This window comes from Liolophura sinensis, chromosome 7 (genome assembly GCF_032854445.1).
Source record: "Liolophura sinensis isolate JHLJ2023 chromosome 7, CUHK_Ljap_v2, whole genome shotgun sequence".
Lineage (NCBI taxonomy): Eukaryota > Metazoa > Mollusca > Polyplacophora > Chitonida > Chitonidae > Liolophura > Liolophura sinensis.
In genome coordinates this window covers 34815289-34839442 of record NC_088301.1, presented here as the reverse complement: position 1 = coordinate 34839442, position 24154 = coordinate 34815289, and the positions used below count along the sequence as shown (strand labels likewise).

General features: G+C 35.9%; 2 protein-coding genes across 3 annotated transcripts; one reads left to right on the top strand and one right to left on the bottom strand.

Annotated features, from left to right (window-relative positions):
• Nucleotides 1–7085: 7085 nt before the first annotated feature.
• On the bottom strand, nt 7086–10983 carry LOC135471351 (NADH dehydrogenase [ubiquinone] iron-sulfur protein 5-like). Its single transcript, XM_064750557.1, has 3 exons — nt 10827–10983; nt 8307–8503; nt 7086–7357 (listed from the first exon to the last, which is right to left on the bottom strand). Exons 2-3 carry the CDS (start codon nt 8499–8501, stop codon nt 7265–7267), a joined length of 288 nt encoding a protein of 95 aa, XP_064606627.1. The 5' UTR covers nt 8502–8503; nt 10827–10983; the 3' UTR covers nt 7086–7264.
• Nucleotides 10984–11181: 198 nt separating this feature from the next.
• LOC135470235 (DEP domain-containing protein 1B-like) lies at nt 11182–23170 on the top strand. 2 transcript variants are annotated; one of them, XM_064749056.1, is made up of 12 exons: nt 11182–11337; nt 11828–11985; nt 13399–13509; nt 13906–14127; nt 14610–14740; nt 15172–15219; nt 15446–15586; nt 16359–17510; nt 18553–18722; nt 19286–19468; nt 21425–21550; nt 22181–23170. In XM_064749056.1, the coding sequence occupies exons 1-12, from the start codon at nt 11263–11265 to the stop codon at nt 22319–22321; spliced, it is 2658 nt and encodes an 885-aa protein (XP_064605126.1). In that variant the 5' UTR covers nt 11182–11262; the 3' UTR covers nt 22322–23170. The 2 variants fall into 2 exon arrangements, with proteins under 2 accessions (XP_064605126.1, XP_064605125.1); XM_064749055.1 differs by having other exon boundaries at nt 21377–21550.
• The last annotated feature ends 984 nt before the right edge of the window (nt 23171–24154 follow it).

The window sequence follows — 24154 nt, the reverse complement described above, 5'->3', positions numbered from 1 at the left end:
TCATGTGAAGCTACATCAGATGCACCTATCACATGGTGATGTATCTGTACACTATGCGTCAACATGACAGTCACGTTTGACGAAGTTTCGTGAAAGTGGGGCCAGCTAGATGGGGGACACAAAGAAGTTAACAAATAAGCACAAAGTTATTTATAATTGCCATAAACAGATTTCTTTAATGTGTACATGTTACCATGGGTGAGTGTGTTTCAACCAGTTGAGGAAAACTAAAGTTAGCAAGAGTGATATTCAAAGAAATTTTGTCGATAGATGTGGTTGATATTGAAATATTCAGTTTATCAGCCATGATTTAATAATCTTCTGACATCATAAACTTTCACCTATTCAAGAAATCGTTCATACAGTTTCAGTCTTTATCCCCTACATATACAGTATGTATGATCTAACTCTAGTAGTCAAAACCCTCTTGTCTCTAAACATGCAGTGGAGTTCTTCAGGATCTGCATGTATGGGTACTTTATCTTTTCACATTTAGAATTTTTGTGTTCAGATAATTTACCAAATACAGCTTAAGTATTGTATATTTGAAAACTGAAATTTGTGTCATATGCACACGTGCAATATACAACTACATTAAGAAAAAATTCAGCAAGGCAGTTGTAGAATAGTTCAATTTAAGATTGATTGTCAATGACTTCAAATTTTCCAGATATTTTGCACCTTCACATTTCATGAAGAAAGACAAACTTTTTAAATTCAATGCCTTTTAAAAATTGAAATCTAGCATCCCCTTATCATTATGTTGTGTACGTGTGCAAAATGTGTGTCAATGCTTCTGGGTTAATCCAGTTGCCATCATTTTGTATTGAGTTTCAGTCAAATTTTCTCAAGTTTGATTTATGTGCTTGTGTTTCAGACTGAAAGCTTACGTCTCATTTGGGTTCTATTTCCTATTTTTTATTTCCTATTTCATTCTGACTTATTTTGACATTAGAAACTATTCGTATCTTGACCTGATGTGACATGAAAATATATTCATTTGTACATCTACACAAGCTTAATAATGCTGGTTTGAGTGCCAGTAATTACAGATAAGACATATCCTATTTATGGCAGACAAACTATGAAGCTTAGCATTAATGGGGTCTGCAAACTTCTCATCTTCAGGATGGGCACACACTTAGAAACTATTCACCCATAACTATTCAGTTTGGCACATCCCTGTTTTTGCTGTCATTCATTAGGTTGTTTAAAGTTAGTGGCATAGCTAGCTTTCACATCTTATAACATAAAAAGACCTGGTATGCCCATTATTTGATTCTTTGTCAATCTGAAGATAGGAGACTTTTCACACAAGGCCGGCATGCACATACATATAAGATTGTGAGAACTTGCCCAGTTTCCTCCATCAATAGATGATGCCATGAAGATGTAACTTTGAGTATGACATGAACTTTAGGTGAAAATTGTTTATTATTAAAATGCAGTTTCAAGAGTCATTTAAGTTGTGGAGGCCTTCAAAACATGAGTGTGGGCATAGAAACATGTGCTACCTCTGCACCATGTTTCATAACTGAAGGCTACATTTCATTTATGCAAAGGCCTGTAATCTTGAAACACCTTTTGCCAACAAGAATTGCAACTTTTTACAACACTGCTGAAAGGTGCTGGTATGGGCACCGCACTGGGTTTTGTGAATGGTCAAAGGGAGATAATCCTTATTTTCTTGTTTTAAAGTGAATGCAATGATCAGCCGCAAGTGAATTTGACTTAGATATATTATTATAGGTTTTACAAGAAAGATTTTATTTTTAGATAAAATGTTTATATGAACTCTCAAAATATATTAACAAAAAGGTTTATAGGACAACATTCGTGTAGTGTCTGTGAAAAAGGGGAATGTAGCAGATATGCAGCTGACTTTGAGCCATTCCCATCTTTCCACTCTTTGGGAATAAACATTGTCTCTAGTCACTCTTAACAAAGCATGATGTCACACACATTTTTATATCATCATGCACATAGTAAAGAGCTTTTTAAAAAGTTAATTTATAGGACATACATCTACCAACATCTGGGGAATTAGGCGAATGTACCATATTTGCTACTAGGGTCGAGAAATTCGCATCTTTTCACTTCAATGTCCTGCACACCTTCAGGGTGTCAACGGTTCTCTTTCACTTCACTGCAGATAACACCTTAACTGAATTGAATGCTGCAGCTAGTTTGACTCAGTTACAGGTTAGGCTTAACTAGAACATCCATTGTAATCTCTCCCTGGTTCTGTTCAGTCACGCGGCTTTAAGGTCCATGCTTGATGATTGTGACCTCAAGCCTGCCTTGCATACTTAAATAAGACACACACTTTGATTAATAACCACAATGTCACTTTGGAGCCAGAATTTACTTGGTCATATTTGAACTGAACTGGAATTACCCTCCATAGATTTTCAGTTTCAGCCATAAAGGGGTAACCTCTGGGATAGCAAGAATATTTGTCCTTACAATTTTCCTCAACAGGTAGTCCTGATTAATAGGCTTGTGTTTTATTAAGAAGTTAATAATAAGACTAATTTAAGTTATGCAGTTGAAAGACCTACATGGTTTGCCTCACCATAAAATGAATAAATAGGCTGCATTTTAAGTCCCTAAATTTTGTGTGAAGTCACAATTTCTGGGAATTAAACTGTGCACACCCTTCATGAATGATATGCCCATCTTACCACTCTTCTCTAGTCATTTTGTTACCTCATATCATGTTCTTCACATTGAGAGAACTAACCTGTAGAGCTGATTTGCCAAATGGTATTTTGCTGGTATAACTTTTCAAGAATACCCTATTTCTTCTAAACTTTGGGACATCTGGTCTACTCATTTAACCAATATATATGTTATTCTAGCAGGAATATTGAGTGTACTTTTTTCCCCCACATGGTTCGACCATCAAATGGACAACATACTCATGTCTTTACTTTTCCAAAAGGCTGGTAAAGAAATGTGATATTCTAATTTCACCACTACTAATACCTGTCCCAAATTTTAGAAGAATTAGGGTACCATTAGTCAAATGGAAAAGAGCATATGCTACAAAAGGTAGATGTGCTAGTTAAGTTCCCTTGGTGAAGTGTTCTACTTTCCATTCTTCATGGCGGGTACTCATCTTTTTCCAGAATGTAATCTGAATGCAGATATGTACAAAGCAAGGCAAACAAGATTCAAGTCAGGAGAAAATAATCACAGTTGGCCAGTTGAGAGGCTAAGGTTGGCTTCTAGACCAGCATATTGGTAATGTTAGTGATTAATGAGGCAAGTCAATACATGATTTAATATTTTAGTTCTATTTAAACCATTAAAACCAAGATATTGTATCATGTATCACCTTGCATCACATGCCAAGTTGCCACAGTGGCTTATCAATGGAAATGAAAATATTAGTGATTGTTTAACAAAGAAGTTTTTGTCAGCAGAATACATGTAATTGCAAGCTGTGCGACTCTTAATTGCATCACGGTAGTCTGTCATTCACACTTCATGTGCTTGTTCCAGTAAGTCAAGATGGACCATGAAATAAGGTGGCTGATGCATGAGGTATGCCAATGTTCGAGGATGTACGTTGACTGTTTAATCTTAGAATAAGGCTACATTTGTTAGTACTGGTACCAACCATAATGATGAAAAGGTAAAGGATAATATTGCAGGTATAAAACCATGCTGCATGTTAATGCAGAAAGAAAAAAGGTGTATACTAAACAGAAAAATTGAAATATTTCTTCGTATATATTACCATCTATGTGCTTAAATCCTGATAACATTTTAGCCTGATTACAAATGCATGAGTGTGTGGTCTTTGGTGAATTTTTGTGAATATGTATGTATACCAATATTTAAATCTTTTTTTATACTCGTATTTCACAGAAATTGGGAACTTGTACATACACATATATCAGACAGTGACAGGAAATCTCCCGTCCTCTGTGTGTTCAGTTCCGTTTTGTAGGTTTTTATTCTATGAATATACAAAACATTGTACCTTTTTTCCTGCAGAGTAGTCTTTTGCAGATTTTGTAAGAAAAATTGTGGCATTTTTGGATTTTATAATACTGTGTAATTTATGTAACATTCCATATATATATTTGATCCAGTGAGGATTAAATTACAGGTATTTGATGAATTATGGGAAATTAAATATTTGATACATGTTTTATGCTAAGTACTTGCATTTTGTTGTATTTTATATCAAAATAGACTTACTCTTTGTAAGCAATTGACTGTTTGATTACAGAAGGTCATTTGTAAAGAAAGTATCTGTTTTCTTGCCTGTGAAGTGTGTATGCCTATCTGTACAGTCTCAGAAACGTTACATAACATTTGTCTCACAAATCAAATTAAAAATGTCACTACTTGCACCGAAGCTTCAATTTGCCCTGAACGTTCATGTGCTCCTCCATATAGGAAAAGATTGAGGATTTTGGTTAAGTCTACCGTAACAAAGGGCGTTGGACAGGAGATATGGTATACACGATTATTTAGGGTAACATGTTTATATGATTGTTGTTTGACATCACTGTCAAGAATTTTACACTTAAATGTTGTTTAGGGTGGCAGAAACCAATGTGGAAGGGAATCCAGAAAATGCCTATCTGCCTGATTGATGTAAACCGTAGAGGGTATTATAGGTGAGAGAATTATGGTGAGAGAAAACTGGACTGAGTCAAGAGGAGTCGTGATTCCAAGTGTATGACAGCCACAGATGTCTTTGGTGACATTTTCTTTGTAAAAGGTTTCTTAAGTGCCTCTGATCGACAGAAATTAACGAATTTTAAAATTTTGAATGTTATTTTGAAAATTTTCTTACTTCACAACATTTGTGAAGACCAAAGAGAATCTAGCTCTAAACTGTATAGTAGCCTAAGTTGTGTATTTGGCTAGACACAGTTACAGATAGAATCAATCATGTAGGTCCTTAATCTGTTTGACTAAGAAATAATGATTTGTATCCAGCCATTGTTATTCACTTTAGTACAGTAAATGTGGGAGAACTGAGATTTTAGAACGAGGCTCTACAGTATATACTTTTTATTCCTTGCCTCATCAAATTATTCTTGGAACATACAAAGTGGGAGCATATCTGGGACCACACCACGTGAAAAGTAAGGGTGCCCTGGGCCTCCTAGGGTTCTGACGCCACTGCAGTGTTACAGTGTGTGTTTATAAAGAAACATGAAGATACACTATATACCTAACCACATTAAGGATCAATGTCTCGCACTGTATTCTATGATGAAAATACACTGCACACAGGAAACAAACGTGTATTATGTTCAGGCAAATATATCCAACTATTTATTTATTTCATTGAGGGTTAACACCATACTGAATAATTTTTCATTCAGCCACATATGATGGCAGACAGGCTAACGGGTGGAGGAAATGCCCCACCTTTTGCCACGAACCTGGCAAAACCTGGCCCAACAAGAGGGAGATGGATTCAAGTGAGCAACCTCGTACCTAGATTAGCGACTGTGGCATAAGAAGATTAATCCAAATACTGCTAGTAATTGAGTGAAGTATACTTGAATATATAAATGATCTGACTAGTGACCCACATATAGTTAAACTTCCACCAATCGACCTCTCCATTTGTTCGTACTATGGGATTTTTTGCCTAACTAGTCTAAGGGAGGCAACCCTTACCTGTACTATATCACTAGTTACAACGGGAATGTTGACTTCCAAGAGCTGAAGTAATCATGCCAACTGGGTACTATTTCTTCTCTGTGGTTGACTGACATGAAAATACTGACATACAAACACATATCTATATCCAGAATAAATGAGAGTTTAGAACGCACTGTCATCAGGCATCAATGTGTAACACATACATGTATTTCTATTCTTCAAAGACTGGCTCAAGTCTCTCTTAAAGGTGGAAAAAATATAACAATTACATAAAATTCAGATGAAAGAGTACAAAAAGTAAATGTGGTCAATATTTTTATTTTTGAGAAGAAAGTCTTGAAAATAATTTATTATGATGGATATATGGGATCACCTCTTCGTCTATATGTATTGTCTTTGCATACTAATGTTATGAGGATGTAACACGTTTAATAAATATATTTTGACTCAAATTTGGTCTTTTCAGCTAACAAATGTGTTTAATCTGGATTTTGATCCTAGTTATATATTATTGTAATTCAGATTAAATGCGTCAGTTTGGATATAAACAACAAATTTACATTCAAATAAACTTATTAAACATCCATCACAAAAACATCCTTATTTAGAACATTACTACACATAGACGATATATACTTTAAGGTAGTCCCAAATACCCACTGCACAAAAATATTTTCACTCATCGGTACCCTTTTCTCCTGTAAGAAAATATCAAAGAAAAAAAAAAAATTAAGACCATATTAGCAAATAAGTTATCACTCTCTTTCATCTGATTTTGGCATTATTTTGTTTTTTTAACATATTTCACAAGTGCCATTTATCCCATTCAAGCAGTTTTTTACAATGTATATCTTCAGCATTAACTGTTCCTTGGAATTATAGTGTACAATGAAGACACCATTAAAGTGGAATAAATTGAAATCCTGCTGTTCGATGTTTGAATCCTTATCTAATTCTGAATTGATCATAGAGTAACCCACTTGTGAGTTTTCAACTATTTCATTTCTTTGTGAAATTCAGGATACTGCCCCGTTGTTGTATTTAGAGCCTAGGCTGCTGACTACTACCATTAAAAAAGGTTGTCTTCCCTGATCAAGAAGTATTGTAACACATGTAAACATTTTGTTCCATGTTTGATGTCTTTTGACTTACTAATGCAAGAATACCTTACTAAAGATCACCTATACATGTGTGTACACGACAGTGCTTTTACAGGTTTATAAGTAGCGGGTAACTTAGAGAGCTTCGGAGGAAGCACTTTACCTGACAATTACCTAATGTATTGATGCAGCTAACATAGCTAAAGTGTGCTTTGGAACACATTTTCTCAAGGGTCTATGCACAGTAAATTTGCAGCAAAAATATTTATCAAGATTCAACCATTGGTGTACAATGAAAATATTTTATACTGTACTAAGTGGTAATATAAATACAACAAACAGAGCTATTTGAGACATTTTTTTATTATTTATAGCACTTGAGATAATACACCAAACAGTCTACATGAAAATATGAGAAAGCCTATGAATGTCCATGTTATGTCATATCACTGACGAATACAGCATTGGGCATTTCCAATATAAACATCCCACATACTTTACTACTTTCACTCTTAAATCAATATCTATTTCCTTCCATACGAATCACGGATAGGTGGCTCAAGGAAGGGTTTCTTCTGCTTTCTCCTCTCAGCTTGCAGCAATACATAACGCTGGATCTAATGGAAAAAAAAAAAAAAGAACACTGCTATGAATAACTGTATGAATATATTTTCAAGAACAAGTGATAAGATTATGAAGTGATGGCACCTAGATCCTCACAAAAGAAATATTTAAAATGTAAATAAATGAAGCCTGCTTTATTTGTCCTTTTACAGCGGGCCAGTTTCAACCACTACATGCACCAGTTGTGACAAACCACATTTAAGTAAAGTGACCCACAGACCCAGTGATGCAAGTATGGCTTCTGTCCTAATTTCCTAATTCTTCAATCTTTTCAATTGCCTCTGCAACCAATATTTTGAAACATTCTGCAAGAACAAAGGGATGTAGAACTAATTTGCACAGTTTTACCAAACTTGCATCTATTATTACGAGGCAAACAAATAAGTTTAGCATCATTTTGATAATAATTGTAAATATATTCCACTGAAAGAGCATGCTTTAGAGGTAGAAAAGGTTGAAGATTTATCATAGTTCCAATGTAGACATAGTCCCTTCTATTTTAGTAAATTTATTTCTTTATTTGATATATGGTTTATGTCATACTCAAGAATATTTCACTTATACGACAGTGGCCAGCATTGTGGTGGTAGGAAAGAAGGCAGAGCCTGAGACAAACCCACAACAATTCTTATGCTGCTGGAAGACCTTCCAACATATGGCTGGAGAGGAAGGCAGTAGGAGCTGGACTTGATCTCACAGTGACCACATTGGTGAGAGGCTCCTGGGTCATTGCGCTGCACTGCCACTGTCTATTTTGTAAATAGAACAAAGTAGTGCAAATTTGGTTCTTATAAAACAACTGCACATATTACGCTTTAAGAATTTTGCTGTTATATCTTTAGCATCAATAAAATATTTTGTATAAAGGATATTATAAAGGATACATATAATACTTGGTTTTCATTTCTTAATACATATATATGTATATATATATATATATACCTGCTTCTTCTTTGTTACGCATTCCTTGTAATCTTCCTTTTCTAATTTACAATCTACAACTGCCCGTGCAGCACCAACACGTGAGGCACACCTATAATAGTCCATCTCCATTTCACCACATGCTGTCCACTGGTGAGTTATCCAATGATCCGTAACCTTTGTTAAAGGTGAGTGTATAACTGGCCCGGTAGACATTGCTGAAACAAAACAAAACAAAACCTTTAGTAATACATGTAGGTGAACAGTGAACACAAGCAGGATTTAATGTTTCATACATTATGTAAAGGCTTTGAAGACTTAAAATTTTCTGCAGTCACATTATCACAGAAACTAAATGTGTTTCCCTCCTCCCCCCCCCCAAAATCATTGTAGATATGTCTTTCACCTCAAAGCACTAAAGGTAAGTCTGCTGTATCATAATATACATATACAAATAATTTTTTTTTTTTTTTTTTTTTGGCATTGGATATGAATTGTGAACTATCAGTCTTAAATTAAATTAGAACTGCAAGCAGCGTGCAGCTGACATTTATCCAACAATGTAGTCCATACAAAGCCATGCACATTCAAACAAAACAGTGGGTATTTGGGTTGAAAATATAATTAACCCTAATTACAACTCTTTTGGACATGCAAGGACGTGTACGTTTTCAGAAAATTCTCAACAATACAACTACAGAATTTCTTTTTCCCTTTTGTCAGAGTTTTTAAAGTCATTAACAACCTTTTCTGCTTGCTTGATCACTCCCTATGTCCTGTGGTAACATGCACTGCCAAGCTTTGCTTGTCAGATAAGATGTCTATGCTAACTGCATGCAGTTTTAAGGTTTCCAAGCAGTGTACAAGCAATTAGGTAAAACTTCCTTTTCCCACACAGAACAACTTAAGAAAAGATTGTCATACTCTGCAGCTGTTCAGTGGAACAGTCTGCCTGCCTCCATGCAATCTGCCTCCTCAGTTAAATTGTTTAAAAACTTGCAACTAAAATGGCAGAAAGTGCCAAACATATAGCAAAACCTTGTATCTCTCTCAGAAAAAGCAAACATGGTTACTACAGTCCAAAGTGTCACTGGCATAAGCACACATAAGCTATAAACAATTTTATCAGTAAAAAGTGTTCATCTATACAGCATATACCTATAGTACCAAAATATAATCCATTGGCCTTCTAAAAACATTTGTTTTTAATGTAAATATTTTACTATATCTTCTAAATGTCGACACAACTCAAATATTTTGGCACACAAATAGTGCATCTGAAGCTCACAAACCTATATGTTGTCTTAGTAGGTTGACTCTATAGCCATTTTCTAGCTAGCTATCATAGTCAATGTCACATGTCGCTTAACATCAAAAATTCTCAAATACATTTTTTACTTAGCTTATCCCTTTTAGAAAAATGTTTATTTGTGACTAAAATGAAGAGCTGCAGTTCTTCTACTTGTGAACTAATTTTCAGCTTCCCAGCAGCAATGATTTCCTGTCACATGACCTTAAAAAATTAGAAAAAAAAACACATTTTTTCAAGACTTTAATTGCAATTTACAAAAAAAAACTACACAAACCATGATATCTATAGCCTATGATTACATAGTAGCTAGACTGTTTTCCAGTTGTGATGTCAGTTGGGGCAAAACTGCTCAGAGACATCTAACCAAAAATGGCACTAAAGATGTTAATGAGGGCACTCCATCCACATCTAAATTAAGGTTTATTATTAAATTGGCCTTCTTAAAATATTAAAACAAATAAGATGATCAACTAGAAAAGGCATGATACTATATGACATTTAACTGTTACAGAATTGGGGCCGGTTCATGAAGAAAACTTAGTGTTAAATTGTCCTTAGCTAAGTGCACTTTATATCTCTACAACATATGTTTCCATGGGAGTTAAGGACATGCTTAATAAAGCTAAGTGAGCTTCATGAAACTTGCCCTGAGCTTCAACCTTGTGTATAAGCATAAAATTGTGAGTTCCCTCTTTATTTAGTGGTCACTTAAGCACTTAATGTTAAACTAATAAAACATTTATGACTTGCTGCATTCTGTTTAGTTTTTTTGCACATTTATGACAATCAATAAATTTTGTCCACACTGTAATATTGCTAACGAAGTTCAGATTTACTTATATACCCAAGGGTGTGCCAAGCTGTGTGTTATCTTGGTGCCAGGCAGTATCTCAAAACAAATAACATTCAAAGCTAGAACATAGTTTGTAACAGTCATATCTGTATCGATCTGCAAACTCAGTATGCAAATATTTAATTACGCACACTGAATGCTACTTATGTCGCTAAAATTACGTATATTCACCCGCTCAAATTACATATATTCACATCTATATTCAAAACTGCTGAAATATTTAACACTAATAACTGGGTGTTGGAAAATGGACCATTTGTAATAATCAAAATAACAGAACATTAAAACTAACGTCAAGGTCAACAATATAAAATACGATGATAAGTAACAGGACAAAGCTACAACCACGGTCTGTTAAAAATGTACAATCCATTACCGATACAATCAGAACAAGCACGACAAATTCCACAAGATATCCTTTAGTAATTTCTTTCTGGTGCGTCCTTGCACCCTGGCTCTGCATATACAGACAAGGGGAGACTATTCCTGAGCTGATGTGTCGGTAACGTTTTGTTTACCGAAGTGTTCAAGTTTTGGAATAAATTTCACTGTTAACGTTCTTTTTCCGCGATTAACTATACCGACATGGAGTGAAAAGTCATTTTGGTTTATATACATTTTACGGTTATTGGCGGAAACACCCGAATTAGGTCTGCAACTTCGGGAACATTTTAGACCGGAAAAGGAACTAGTAAAAAGTTATCCAATGAAAATCAAGCACGAGATTTAAAGTTAGTGCAGAAAAAGGAGCAGGTGCGATGATGAAGTGAACTGGAGAACAGAAGCACAAACAGTGCTGAAATGAACATTTTATGGGAAAGATGGAAGCAAAAACAAGCGACGGCATGACTGGAACAACAATGGGGCCTTACAGGGCCACAAAATTGGTGAGATGCTTCATATAAGGCTCACAACCATGCAACCACCATGAGTGCTAAGGTCGGAGGTGATCATGGTACTGTGGTCAGTGGTTGTTGACCTCTGACCATGACGTAGCGATTACACTCGTGTGCAAACGGTCAGTTAGTTAACTTCTAAGCAAATTTATGACCATGTTGAATATGGTCTATGTTCTACCTATGAAGATATGGATTACTTTTATGTGCCGTTGCTCATTAAATAAACTTATTTCAGACATGTTCTAGTCAATCTAGCATCGTCCTTTTAGTTTATCTTGGTGGGCTCGGTGTGCTATTTAAAATCTGATGACTATCAGTATATATTATAACAGTGAATATCAGAACTTTAAAATAACATATGACCTTGTTGCTGACTGATCTTCATTGAATACAATTTTTTTTTTTTGTAGTTATAGCTTACTAGGCCTATTAGTTGTACCTGTGTGTTCTCTGAAACTTTAAGTCATCTGTTTTTCAGTGGAATGACATTATTCGGACATTTCGAACTGGATTACCCTTGGGCCGTAACCGCCGCTATATGAAAACCTATGACAACTGCTTTGCTGCAAGCGATGCTGTGGACTGGCTGCATGAACATCTAAAATGCAACCCCAATTTTGGAGAAACTGTGACCAGGTACACTAATATGTAAATCTACCTTAGGCCTTGGGTGCCTTCTCTCCCAGTCAACATGCAAAAGTCCCAAGTATAAAGTACATTCGCATTTTTTGCTACAATGACAGTATAATGATGCGATTAGGTTGTGTGTCTTGTCTGGTGTCTACAGCGTCTTCAGTGGGGTTCGCGGGGCCTCCGTGGCTCAGTCGGTTAGCGCGCTAGCGCAGCGTAATGACCCAGGAGCCTCTCACCAATGCAGTCGCTGTGAGTTCAAGTCCAGCTCATGCTGGCTTCCTCTCCGGCCGTAAGTGGGAAGGTCTGCCAGCAACCTGCGGATGGTCGTGGGTTTCCCCCGGGTTCTGCCCGGTTTCCACCCACCATAATGCTGGCCGCCGTCGTATAAGTGAAATATTCTTGAGTACGGCGTAAAACACCAATCAAAAAAAAAAAAAAAATCAGTGGGGTTCGCCCCGGACATGCCTTTCCACAAGAAGACACAGTATGCTTACACATATCTTGTCTTTGTATGACTGAAAAATTAAGTACAACGTAAAAACGTAAGCATACATACATACATCCATAGGACCCAGCTCCTTTGTACTGTCAGCACACTCCTTACAGCTCCATGTGCTTGCTTTACACCATTAGCGAATTTTGTTAAGAATTCTTGAATGATGCTGGGATCACAGTGATGAGGCAGGAAGTGGTATCAGAAAACAGAAAAACTCATAAACATAATACTATATACATGTGTATTCTCTTTATTCAAAGTATGCTCAACATGATTTTAACCAACACCTGAAACAATTTTATTCTGTAAGACAGATTGGAAGCTAGAAACCACGAGATCTCCATAGTAACAAATGGCGTGGGCGAAGAAAAAGGTCCTCCCAATGTTATTGCAGAGGAAAGTGCCTTTTTTTGTCAACAATCTTGTATCCTTTGGATTTGCATAATTTTCAGCTCTCGAGATTTTATTTTGTAGATCTAGGCCTAGGTTGCTAGCAAAGTGACAAAAAGTGACCCTTTCCCTCAATGTTGTAACATTGGGTGGCCATTTTGTTTTAGACACAAAAGGGTGGTCATGTGATCCCCCAACTTCCATCTTACAGAATTGATGAATGCTGATTAAATAGTTCAGTGCCTAAACAAGCCTATGAGCGCCGCACAGGCCCCAAAGTTCAAGCTAGCGTAGTGGTGGTGGTGATGTGAGCATATAGCATCGCACATGCGCTGTAAGGACTACATGTATGGTACTGGGAGATGTCACAGAATGTGCATACATGTACATGTATATTCACTGGATTATTTTTAGAACTGTCTGAAGGTGTGAAGCACTTTAAATATATTTTATGTTTCATATTTTCATAGTTTATACAAAATTCCATAAAATTTAATTTAGAACTTCAATGAGCTCTTGATCTGTTTCAGAGCCCAGACTGTTCAATTAATGCAAAAGTTCCACAAATCTCGAGTGTTTGAGGATGTCCGAGGCAGCAAACATAACAGAGGAGACTTCTCTGACAATGGACGTTTGTTTAGGTAGGGTTACTCTAAATACTGCTGAGCTGACTGGTGTGATGTTTCTCATGGTCACAGACAATCATGACAACTTTCATTCCTCTACTCATAATTCATATTTACTGTGGATGTTTGTTGTGTTCAAGAGCTGAAGATATTGAAATTTTAAGTTGAACAAAAACCTACATCTGAATTGGATTTATGATTAATTTGTAATATATTGATGTTACCTGGTCATTTTCTTGCAAAGTAGCTTGATATATAGTTCAATAATGCTGATAAATATTCCAGTCTATTCCAACCTAAACAGTACTAATTAGATTCAATGTGTATATCTGAACCTCTGAGGCACATGTTCATTTAGAAGATCAGAAATACATGTAAATGTTCTTTTCATCAAAATATTCATGTCTACAGATTTACTCATAATTCCCCAATCAAGACCATGCGTGCCCCACTTGGATCAAAGACAAATCTGATGGGCCGGAGAGATTTATCACAGCCATTAAAACTTGACCATGAGAAATTGTCCCCAATCACATGTATTCCTCCAACTGGACTCCCCGAGTGTCGACTTGTGGCACGACCTCTCTCCCAGGAGGAAATCATAAACACGTGGAAGGACTATGCCCTAGAAAGGTAAAACAAATGGACTATGCCTGAGAAGTTACATGAGCTTGAGAATGATAGTCACTAAATGCTAATATTGAATCTTCTGTTCGATGTGACAGTATGTGACAAATATTCATATGCCAAATGTGACAAAAACATAAATCTAACTTGTCAAAGAATAAAATATGACATGACAAACTAAATATTGTCAGACTCTGACCCCTGTCATTTCACTGTACATAAAAGTATTTGTCAGACTGATTCCTTTTTTTTTTTCTTGTGAAGAATAGTGTTTATTGGACTTTTCTGGCTTTGTATTGTTACCTTCTTGGAGAACCATTGTATAACATTTTTGATAGGTTCAAGTCAGAAACATTCTTGTACATTATTTTGATGACTGGAGAACATAGATCTGTTTTACACCTTTTCATTGCTATTCTCATCACATGTTACAAGTGACATGTATGATTTTTATTTATTTTTTTTTTGCGGTGGGGTCAAAATTTCAGTCTCCAGAAGACAGTTGGTGTTGAAAACCTTGATGAACTCCTGGACTCAAACCTGGTCAATGGACAGTTTATAATGCACAATTGTTTGTTTGTCAACAAAAATGGAGTTGTAACAAATATTGAGCCCAAAGGTATGTGTAACAAGATGCTGTATATCCTGTTTGTGTTTTATATTAATGTAATTATAAAAGTAATCTGTTTTGTCCTTATATATATATATGCATGTTAAATACGTGTACTTTCAAATAATATGTACGAAAATTCTGTAACACCGGTTAAAAAGCTTTCAAAAATTTTTCACATTTGTGAGAGATATAAAGCATTAATTGGTTTTGTCAGGTTTGAACAGATCTCAGTTGAGGTTATTGGATCTCCCACCTGCTCTGAGCTCACCACTATATGGTTTAGTTAGGGCGTCAAATTCCGTCTGGGTGTTGAATTTTATTACATAGTCTAACATTGCAAGGTTTAAAGCAATGAGAGCTTAAAGATAATTTGGTCTTTATGTGTGAATTAATTTCTATAGTATACATAGATGATGAGTTGGTTTTGTTACTTTCAGACCAGTTACCTCACTGGACCCTCTCTGCAATGAGGTGTTTGGCACACTGTAAGTTTTTTTCTTGAGATTATACTGTAACTTGTTAATATGTATTTTTCAAAAATTTTGAAAATGAAGAACTTTAATATTTACACTTACATATATTTGAATTGGAACAAAAATTAACAATTTACATTTCCTACTTCACATGGTTTAATACAACGTTTTTGTTTTTTTTTCTGTCAGTAGGTATCTGTAATAGTCCTCAATGCTGGTATTAACCTTTCTTTTGCAGGGCCCAACAAAATTGATTCCCTTCTTCCACAATATCCAGGTTTTGAAAAAGATGTCTTCCGTGTTGTGTGTGAATACTTTCAGGGTTTAAGGGAACCACTTTTGACCTTTGACATGTATGAAGTAATCACGAATGTGTTTGGTAAGTGTTCATTGGGCATGGTCAAAATAAAATCTGTTTGTGTTTATAACATATTTGGTTATAGCAGTTGATCCTGGATATAGTTTGTAAAGTGCGCAAGAGTTTCAATTAAAAGTATTCCATTTTCAGAATTACAACATTGGCAGTTTAACATGTCAAATGTATGCGGTTCAAAAGCATGGGACTGAGAGACTTAGCATGATACATGAAAATGTGTACTAGCTATTAGAACATCTATCTTCAAGTAACATATTAAAGTGCTGTGTTGTGAAAATTAGTAAATAATAAACTGTGTGAACCAGCATCTTAAATTTTAGTCTGAAACCAAATTCATTTGACTTACTTCACAATAGAGACAAACTTACATAGACATATTTTGCCGTGGCAACCAACACTGTAAATACTGATAACAGTTAAATACATGTAATGCTTTTTTATCAGAAATCAAAATAAACATTAATTAATCTGTATAGCATGTTCAGATGAAGAATTTTATGTTGTTCACATTTGGCGAAATTTGAGTTTATTTAATGAGAAAATTGAGTTCAACGCCATAATTTTGAACAAATCCATTACATTAGCAATGTGCAGGCTCATAAAAATGTTGAACTTTTTACTCAGTGGCCTCTTCAAGTTACTCAGGGAATGTGGCATGATGTACTGTAATCTGTTTGGCTTGTTTGTATTGTAAATCCTATTAACGTTTTACCTTTTCTTTCTCTCTTTGCATGTTTGTGTTTGGCATGATCTTTGATGGCACCTCCCCCAACAGTGTTTACAGAAAATCGATTCATCAAGCATTCCTCACCAAATACTTCAGAACATATTCTAGGCACGCCATCAAGTATATCATCTTTTACATCTGTGGAAAACTTGATGCTTAATCTGACAATGAACTTGGCAGGACCTTGCTACCGGCGCTCTGCTGCTCCCAAGGGAATTACTCGATCAGCATCTGTGCAGGATTACCAGTCTGGCTCGCCATCATTGTCTCTCCGCCAAATGGAACCAGTTGCTGAAAGTTCCAACATCTACGGGACAAAGAGATATGGCTCCATGACAAGCCTTCCCATTCAGCCCGTGACTAAATTTGAGACAGCGTTTGGACCAGATAATAGAACTGTGACGCGTGTATTTTATTCCTCGAATTCCTCCAACTCATTAGACTGTGGCTCGTCAACATTAAGTCGTGATTTTTTCTCACATGGATGTTTAGCATCTGATATTGACCAGCAGGACACCAACCCTCACAAACCAGTCCCGATTTCGACTTCAGAAGATGATCTGGCTTTTCGATCACAGTCCTGGTCAGGGGACTTGCCACGTGGGCGTACTTACCAACGTCCAAGAAGGCGAAAGCTTTCAGGACCAAATGGACTTATCCGGTGCTCAGAATCTGCACACCAACTTACCACATCTGGAAACCAGTCACATGGTCTCTACAACACATTGCCGGAGAAAAGAAACAGCCAGAACTCGTTAAACAGGAGGGAATCTTTTAATCACGCTGTTCTTAAAACAAACTCGGGTATGAAGTTAAACCATAAAAACAATGACCATGAAACTGTGCACAGGTTGGAATCACAAGGAATCGACAATCCTTCATTCAGTTACGACAAAAACAGCGAGAACACCCTGACCAATAAACCTCCCCCTTACAAACCCCCTCCTAGTTACCATAGAAACTCTTCCCACTCATCTACAACAGACAAAGCAGCTAAACCTCCCTATCCTCCACGCATACACATTCAGGTGGAACGATGTGGGGACAGCAATCCCACAAGTCTCTTTGGTCCAGGGTACAGACGAGTGCCCAAAATCACCCGCAGAAGCAACAGTTTTTCCAATTTGACTGCCTCTCCAATAACATCAGCTCCTGGACTAGAGACTCCATCTTTCCTGAAGCGTTCTGGGAGTTTGCCAGGTTTGTCAGAAAGCCATAAAACAAATAGTTTTCAAAATGAAAACTGCAGCCTTTCTGGCTCAGATGGTTAAAGCACCCACAGCAGCCACCAAGCTCTTGCTCAATGAGGGTGCATGTTTAAATCCAGCTTTCACTATTTCGACTACAGATTTAAAGGCAAAGAATTTGTCAGATGAAAGACCATTAAACCTTGTCCTGGGAAATAGTTTGAGGTTTTGATTTTTTTTTTTTTTCAGAATTTATATAACTGACTAAAATGCATTTACACATAGGATCCTGTGGTGGTCTGTTAGGACAAAGAGGTTTATCAGTGATGTCATAGAAGTATTTTGGCTTGAAATAGTTTGTTTCAGGGTCCATTTGTTGAATGCATTCATAGCTGTGAACGATGTTACAGTTTGAATGACGAAATATAGCAATCTGTGTGTCAAGTGGCAAAAAGCTGATGTGACATCACCGGTCCCAATATGGTTGCAAAAGGAAACATTAGAATTTAAATGCATTTTACTAGGTCGAAGATATTCTAAAAAACTACAACTATTTTCCCTAACAATATTTAATGGTCTTTCATCTGGCGCGTACTTCAGGTTAAGAGTGTTCTTTGCTTTTATGTTGCATTTGTCAGCTACCTGACATTGGTCTGTGGACTACCCCGGACACTCTGGTTTCCTGCATTCTTAAACCTGACTGCTGTCAAACAAGGGTAAAAAGTCTTCAGCGTGGCACTAAACACCAGTCAGATAAATAAATCAACTTCAAACCCAGTGCATGTGTTAGATTGCATTGCGTGTGTAACATTCTTTTCGATAGTGGCATGTATAAAAGTGTGATAAAATAATTTTATATTAATGTTGTGATGAATTTGTAGAAGTGTTTGTATTGAAGTGAAAATGAAAGTTTGTTGAGAGTCAAATTGAATCAAGTTGGGGCAATTTCAGATGTATTAAATTTACCTGTAATATATGTTTTGAAGATTAGATTTGTTTGGTTGCAGATATCAAATGAATTGTCACAAGCTTTGAATTTGTACTTTTCTGTTTAGAATTGTCAGCATCCAACATGAAAGAAAAGATGCAGAAGTGTTTTCAAATTTGTCTTCTGCTTGTGCCGCCTGCAAACCGACGCAAACTTCATCTCTTGCTGCGCATGATTAGCAAGATGCTGGAGAATAAAGACTTGTCTTTGGATGAAAGTCAGCCTCTCAGAGCTTTGGTAAGAACTGCCTTTCGCAGTATTCACCATGTGAATAGTTACCAAGAAGCATAAACTTTCATAGCAAAGGCTTCATTTCTAATATAAATGTCATTGTGTTTGCCACAGCTTAGTGCTGTAATTCTATTGAGGAAAAAAAAAAAACATCCTCAAGTGAAAGCGACTTCAATACAACATGGTACATGTAATTTATATAAGCAGTTTACTGTTTTATGACGATGATTTATCTAACCAAAATTAGCAGTGGTTGGTATCTCTTAGAATTGATGGTCAGGAGGAATTATTAAAGCTATTAACAGGCTACATGTACTGTATTTGACTTCAAAATTTCTTTCATGAACAATTTTCTCGTTTTTGCCCTATATTTATTATAGTGATATTTGAAAAGTGTCTTGATATTTTTTGTAGAAGACAGGATTATATTCATCCTTAAAAATTGAAGTTAAAGAAGCAGACATTGTATTTTATGACCTTTCTTTGCCTTCAAAAATACTAAGATTATGGCAAATACAAAGAAATGTAAAACATCAGAGTAATTCTTATCTTCTGTTTATTGCCTGTAGTTGCTGGACAAGTTTGCTCGTAGCATTTTGCGCAGCCCAGAGGAGGTAGACATGGATGAGTTACTAGTACTGCAGATAGTGGGCTTTCTGGTGGATCACTACACGGAAATAATGCTGGTGCCAAAGGACTTAAAAAGCACTGTGGAAACGCAACTGACAGTGATGAAACAATCCAGTACTCAGGTGTGTATGATAGCATTATTATGTACATGTTTTACATTGTTACAAAATTTTATTACTATAAATCAAATAATGTGAATCTCCTGGGCTTCATTTTGTAAAAAATTCTTTATGCTACTGTTGATTGTTGGAACTTCTTTTCCAAATATACATGTATGTCATCAACCTGTGATATATTACTTGTTAGAATCAAATCCTCCTACAGTAGCTTTTTGTAATAAGGCTGAGGTGAAAGTATTTTTGAAATATATATTCATTTAATTTATGGAAGGATAATTTATAAATGAAATACCTGTGTTTACATTTTTTTAACAAGTGCTTTGTATTACTATATTGAGTATTTATCACAGTTTTAGTCATGAAATTCTAATAATAGTCCAATAGATTCTTATCCTTTAATAATTACTAACTCAATTGCACTGTGGTCATACTTGTGTATATTTACGGAATCATAATAATGTGGTTTCTTTTCCTTTTTTGTGTATTCGTTCTTGCTGCAATTGTAACCTTTGCCTCTAATGACAATAAGCAACATGGCAACAGTTTGGCAATAGCTGAGAATTTGAAGGTCCATTTTGAACAAATTCTTTTAGTCCTCTGTAATGGAAAATGACTTTTAGAGTGTAACTGTAAATTTTCTAATTTCTATTAAACCAATGGTTGAGTGGATAACAAGTTTGCAAATATTTGATTATGCTAACACTAATAAAAATTTATATTTGCACGTTTTTTTCTAATATTTCAGGCTGTGAATACAGCCTGTACTGTTTTCATTGCATATGGAAAGCACAGTGACTCTTTGGCTGTTGTCGTTACCCTGGCTTGGCTTTTTCCCTGGTTTGGCTTTATTCCTGGTTACCTGGTTTATTCAGTGCTTACCTTTCCCATTTCGTCTGTGTTACCAACCAATACTTTAACCCCATCTCATTAATTGTTTTATATATGTCATTTTTGTTTTCTCACTTTACAATTGTGAAGATCAATTTACACCATACAGTATACAACAACACTGTTATAGAGGACACATTGGTCTCTTAATGTAAAACAATCTACCTTTTTCAGGCTTCTTTCACTAAACATGAACTGTTCAACAAACTATATAAAATCATACATTTAATATAATAAATTGTATGAAATAAGAAAAGTTGAGTATTTGTACATGTATTTAGAACACTCATACAATGTAGATGTATTTAATTGTTCCAATGAATGACGTACCCATGCTTAACTTAGGATCATTTTATATGGTTGAATATGGTGAAACATTCAGAATCAACGTGTCAAAGCTTAAAGTAAATTATTTACACACATGCATTTCTGTTTTGTATTAAGTAACTGGGGGAATGCACTTGATTGACCTTGATTAATCAAAACGATATCAGTTCTAAATAATTTTGCTACTAAATAGGACATATTTTTTTAATTCTATGAATGTTAATGCAAGTCATGGTTCAGAACGAAACACATTTATGCATAAGTATATCCAGCATGTTACAGACTGCTTGCTTGCTTGATGGCTGAAAGACTGTTCTTGCTTTCCTGTTCTGCTTTTTGCATTCTAAGCCCTGCATTTTCATTCTGTTGTTCAACACGTATACATGTATGTTAATGTCAATAGTTGCATCAGCATATATTTTCAAATAGCATATTACCATGTGTAAACTAACAGAAAATCTTACTTTTACTACAGTACTTGTACTGATGAAAGATATAAAAATTGAAGGAAACCAAAACAAATTGATGAAGTTGGGAATTCAAGATCATACTGTGTAGTTTACACTTTATAACATCAACAAGGAGTCATTTGGTTAGATTTATTGCTGTGATTGGTTGCTATGGGTAGCCAGGGTCCTTCATAGCCAGGTGGGAGCTCGCTGACAAGTCACTGTGCTTTCTGTCTGCCCCTCACAGATCGTCTACTCACTGGAAGATCCTTCCATGCTAACTTACTGTAAACAGGTCAGTATGGCACAGTTTGAGAAGCAGCGACTCAGCCACTCCCAGCAAGCCTTATCGGACCTGTTAGAGGGCATCGTCACTGACACGGGCATGACGCAGAAGGAGAAAAAGAGACGTCTCAAGGAGGTATTTTTTGAGCAATTTTTAAGAAGGGATTTTTGGGGCCTCCATTGCCAAGGGGTTTAGTACTCCAGCACAGTAAAATGACCCATGCTGGCTTCCTCTTTGGCCATACGGGGGAAGTATATGTCAGATGAAAGTCCATTAAAAACTGCCCGCTAAAATGGTCAAGTTCATTTTTTTAGAATTTTTTTCAACAGTGACGTCACACCAGGTTTTTACTGCTTAACAGTCAGACACATAGATTGTTGTAAATGAATAAATGAGTATCTTGGAATACATTTACCAAATGGACCTTTTAAACAAACTATTTCAAGGAAAAAATATGGATGAGATATCGCTGATAGCTTCTGGCTCAGTATAGACCTCTGTAGAATCTGATGATCTGTTAAAACCACTTTACCGGGTTTTAAGATCATAAAAAAATAAATTGACCAGGTTTCCTGGATAGTGTTTAATAGTTTTTCATCTGATATATTCATGGACTTCATTTGAGTGTTTTCATTGCCTTTCAGCGGGTGTCCACTAGCATATTCAAAGAGAGCGACCATTTCTTCTTTTCACAACTGAAATCAGATATATATACCCCTTGAAAATGTCATGTTGCAACTTGCAAATAAAAAGTGTGTCTTATAGTTTCAGAAAACTTACCCATCTATTTACGAGAGGAGATTCCCAACAAGAGAGAGCGTTGGCGAGATACTTCCCTCTAGTGGACGACCCAAGCCACCATTGTTGTCTCGACCACTCCAGAAGCTGAAAAACATGAGACTCTAAGAGATACATGTACAAATGAAATGTACAGAGCGCAGAATCAACAATAGCTGAATGGCCGTGCGTGGATATTAAGCAGTTTCCAGTCTAGTCTGTAATTTATGCAAATGTTTTATACATGTATCAGGAAATATAAATTGAAATGATAGTACCATGCATTTAATAAATGTGCTGTTCCTGTTAGAAATTTTAATTCCATTTTTTAGCAGGGCTGGATCATCCTGTCTTATTGCGCCAAGAATTCACGAAATGTTGTAGGTGTTCCCTTGCTTTTAAATGCCTCCTATCATTCATATTTTAATGCTTTATCTCGTTGCTCAAATTCTTTATGTAGATGGCCAAAAAGTAAGTCTTGGAGAGTATTAGGTGCCTTTGAATTCTTTAACGTTTTTTTTGCTTTGCTGTCTACTCAATGCTCACTTCTTGAAACTCATCCATTCCTGTTCTTTAAATCACTGTTATATTAAATGAATTGTTGTCTTGATTTCTATGCAGTGTGCTCTGTATGAATGGTCAGAAATGAACTATTTTAATTACCTCATTTATTCATAAATATTCTGTCCAGTCTCCATTTTAGTATGAATTGAACATTGTCTTCTTTCATTAGATTATACTTTCAGAATAAGACGTGTTTGTATGTGAAAATAAAATTTGCATTCCACTTAGTATCAAGTGTGAACATTGTCATTGACTGAATTTAACTTTCTTCGAATTCCTCTGATGTACAATTGTATTAATGGTTAAACTGTAATAGTACCTGTTGTTGTTATCTGTAAACTGTACATACTTTTTTTTTTCCTTCATTTTTATTTGTATTATTCATCAGAATAAAGATGTTATTAGTTATTTTACAAAGTCACGACTGAATTGTTCTGATTTTTCTCTCTGCATAATCCAATGAATCAAGTGAGCGAGTGCTTGGGGTTTAGCAATTTTTCAGTCATATGACGACGAAGGAATCCTTAGTGTATGTAAAGTGCCTCCTTGTTGCAGGACAGATTTCCACCGCTCTTATCTAGTGCTCCTTCACTGAAACGACTTACCAAAGGCAAGTAAGCCGCCCGCCCAAGCCATTATACTGATACAGGTCAAGCAGTCTTTACACTATCCTCTTAATGCTGAATGCCAAGCAAGGAAGGTACAACTTCCTCTTTTTTTTTTTTAAGGTCCTAGGTGTGACCCAACCCAGGATTGACCCTGGATCTGCGGCTCGTGACGCGGACGCTCTACAAACTGTGCTATCGGGGTCGGTACCAATGAATCGAGTCTACTCTAAATGACCATAAATTTCATCCATGATTAACTTGCCCGTATTTTATGATTCTTAGAGTTCTGTAGAAAGGTATGAGGTTTGCTTGGAACATGTGATGATATGACTTGCATAATTATAAGCTTCAGCACCAAAAATAATATTGAGTGAAATTTATTTGTCTCTAAAAATGCTCTTTTTGTGGGAAAAATATTAGGTCATTTATGGTATATACATTCTGGGAGAATTCTGTGGTGTCAAGAACTAATATCTAGTGACACAAACAAGTCTTTTTACCACCATTTTCATACTAATTGTATGCATAAATTGCACTGAAAAAGTGCTATAGCGCTTGAAGACTTACAGTATGCGAGATTGGTACTTAACCACATCGTACTTGACAATCTTTCAGTCATATTAATGAGGATTCATTAGGTGTGTGTACATGTACCGTGTCTTGTGGTAGGTTAAGTCCATGTCACCAAAGTGCTGCTGCCACTGAAGTATCATTTTGAAGACACCAGACATGACTTCCCACTCAGTCAACCAGTTCTGTTTCCTTGCTCTAACCTCTCAGTGCTGAGCAT

Bases quoted from the DNA above. Each gene is read 5' to 3' on its own strand.
- LOC135471351 (XM_064750557.1), bottom strand. From the start codon at position 8,501: ATGTCTACCGGGCCAGTTATACACTCACCTTTAACAAAGGTTACGGAT. The intron at 7,358-8,306 runs GTATATATATAT...TTTTTCCATTAG, and splicing joins GCGTAACAAAGAAGAAGCAG to ATCCAGCGTTATGTATTGCT.
- LOC135470235 (XM_064749055.1), top strand. From the start codon at position 11,263: ATGGGAAAGATGGAAGCAAAAACAAGCGACGGCATGACTGGAACAACA. The intron at 15,220-15,445 runs GTAAGTTTTTTT...TTTCTTTTGCAG, and splicing joins AATGAGGTGTTTGGCACACT to GGCCCAACAAAATTGATTCC. The intron at 19,469-21,376 runs GTGTGTATGATA...TGCCCCTCACAG, and splicing joins TGAAACAATCCAGTACTCAG to ATCGTCTACTCACTGGAAGA.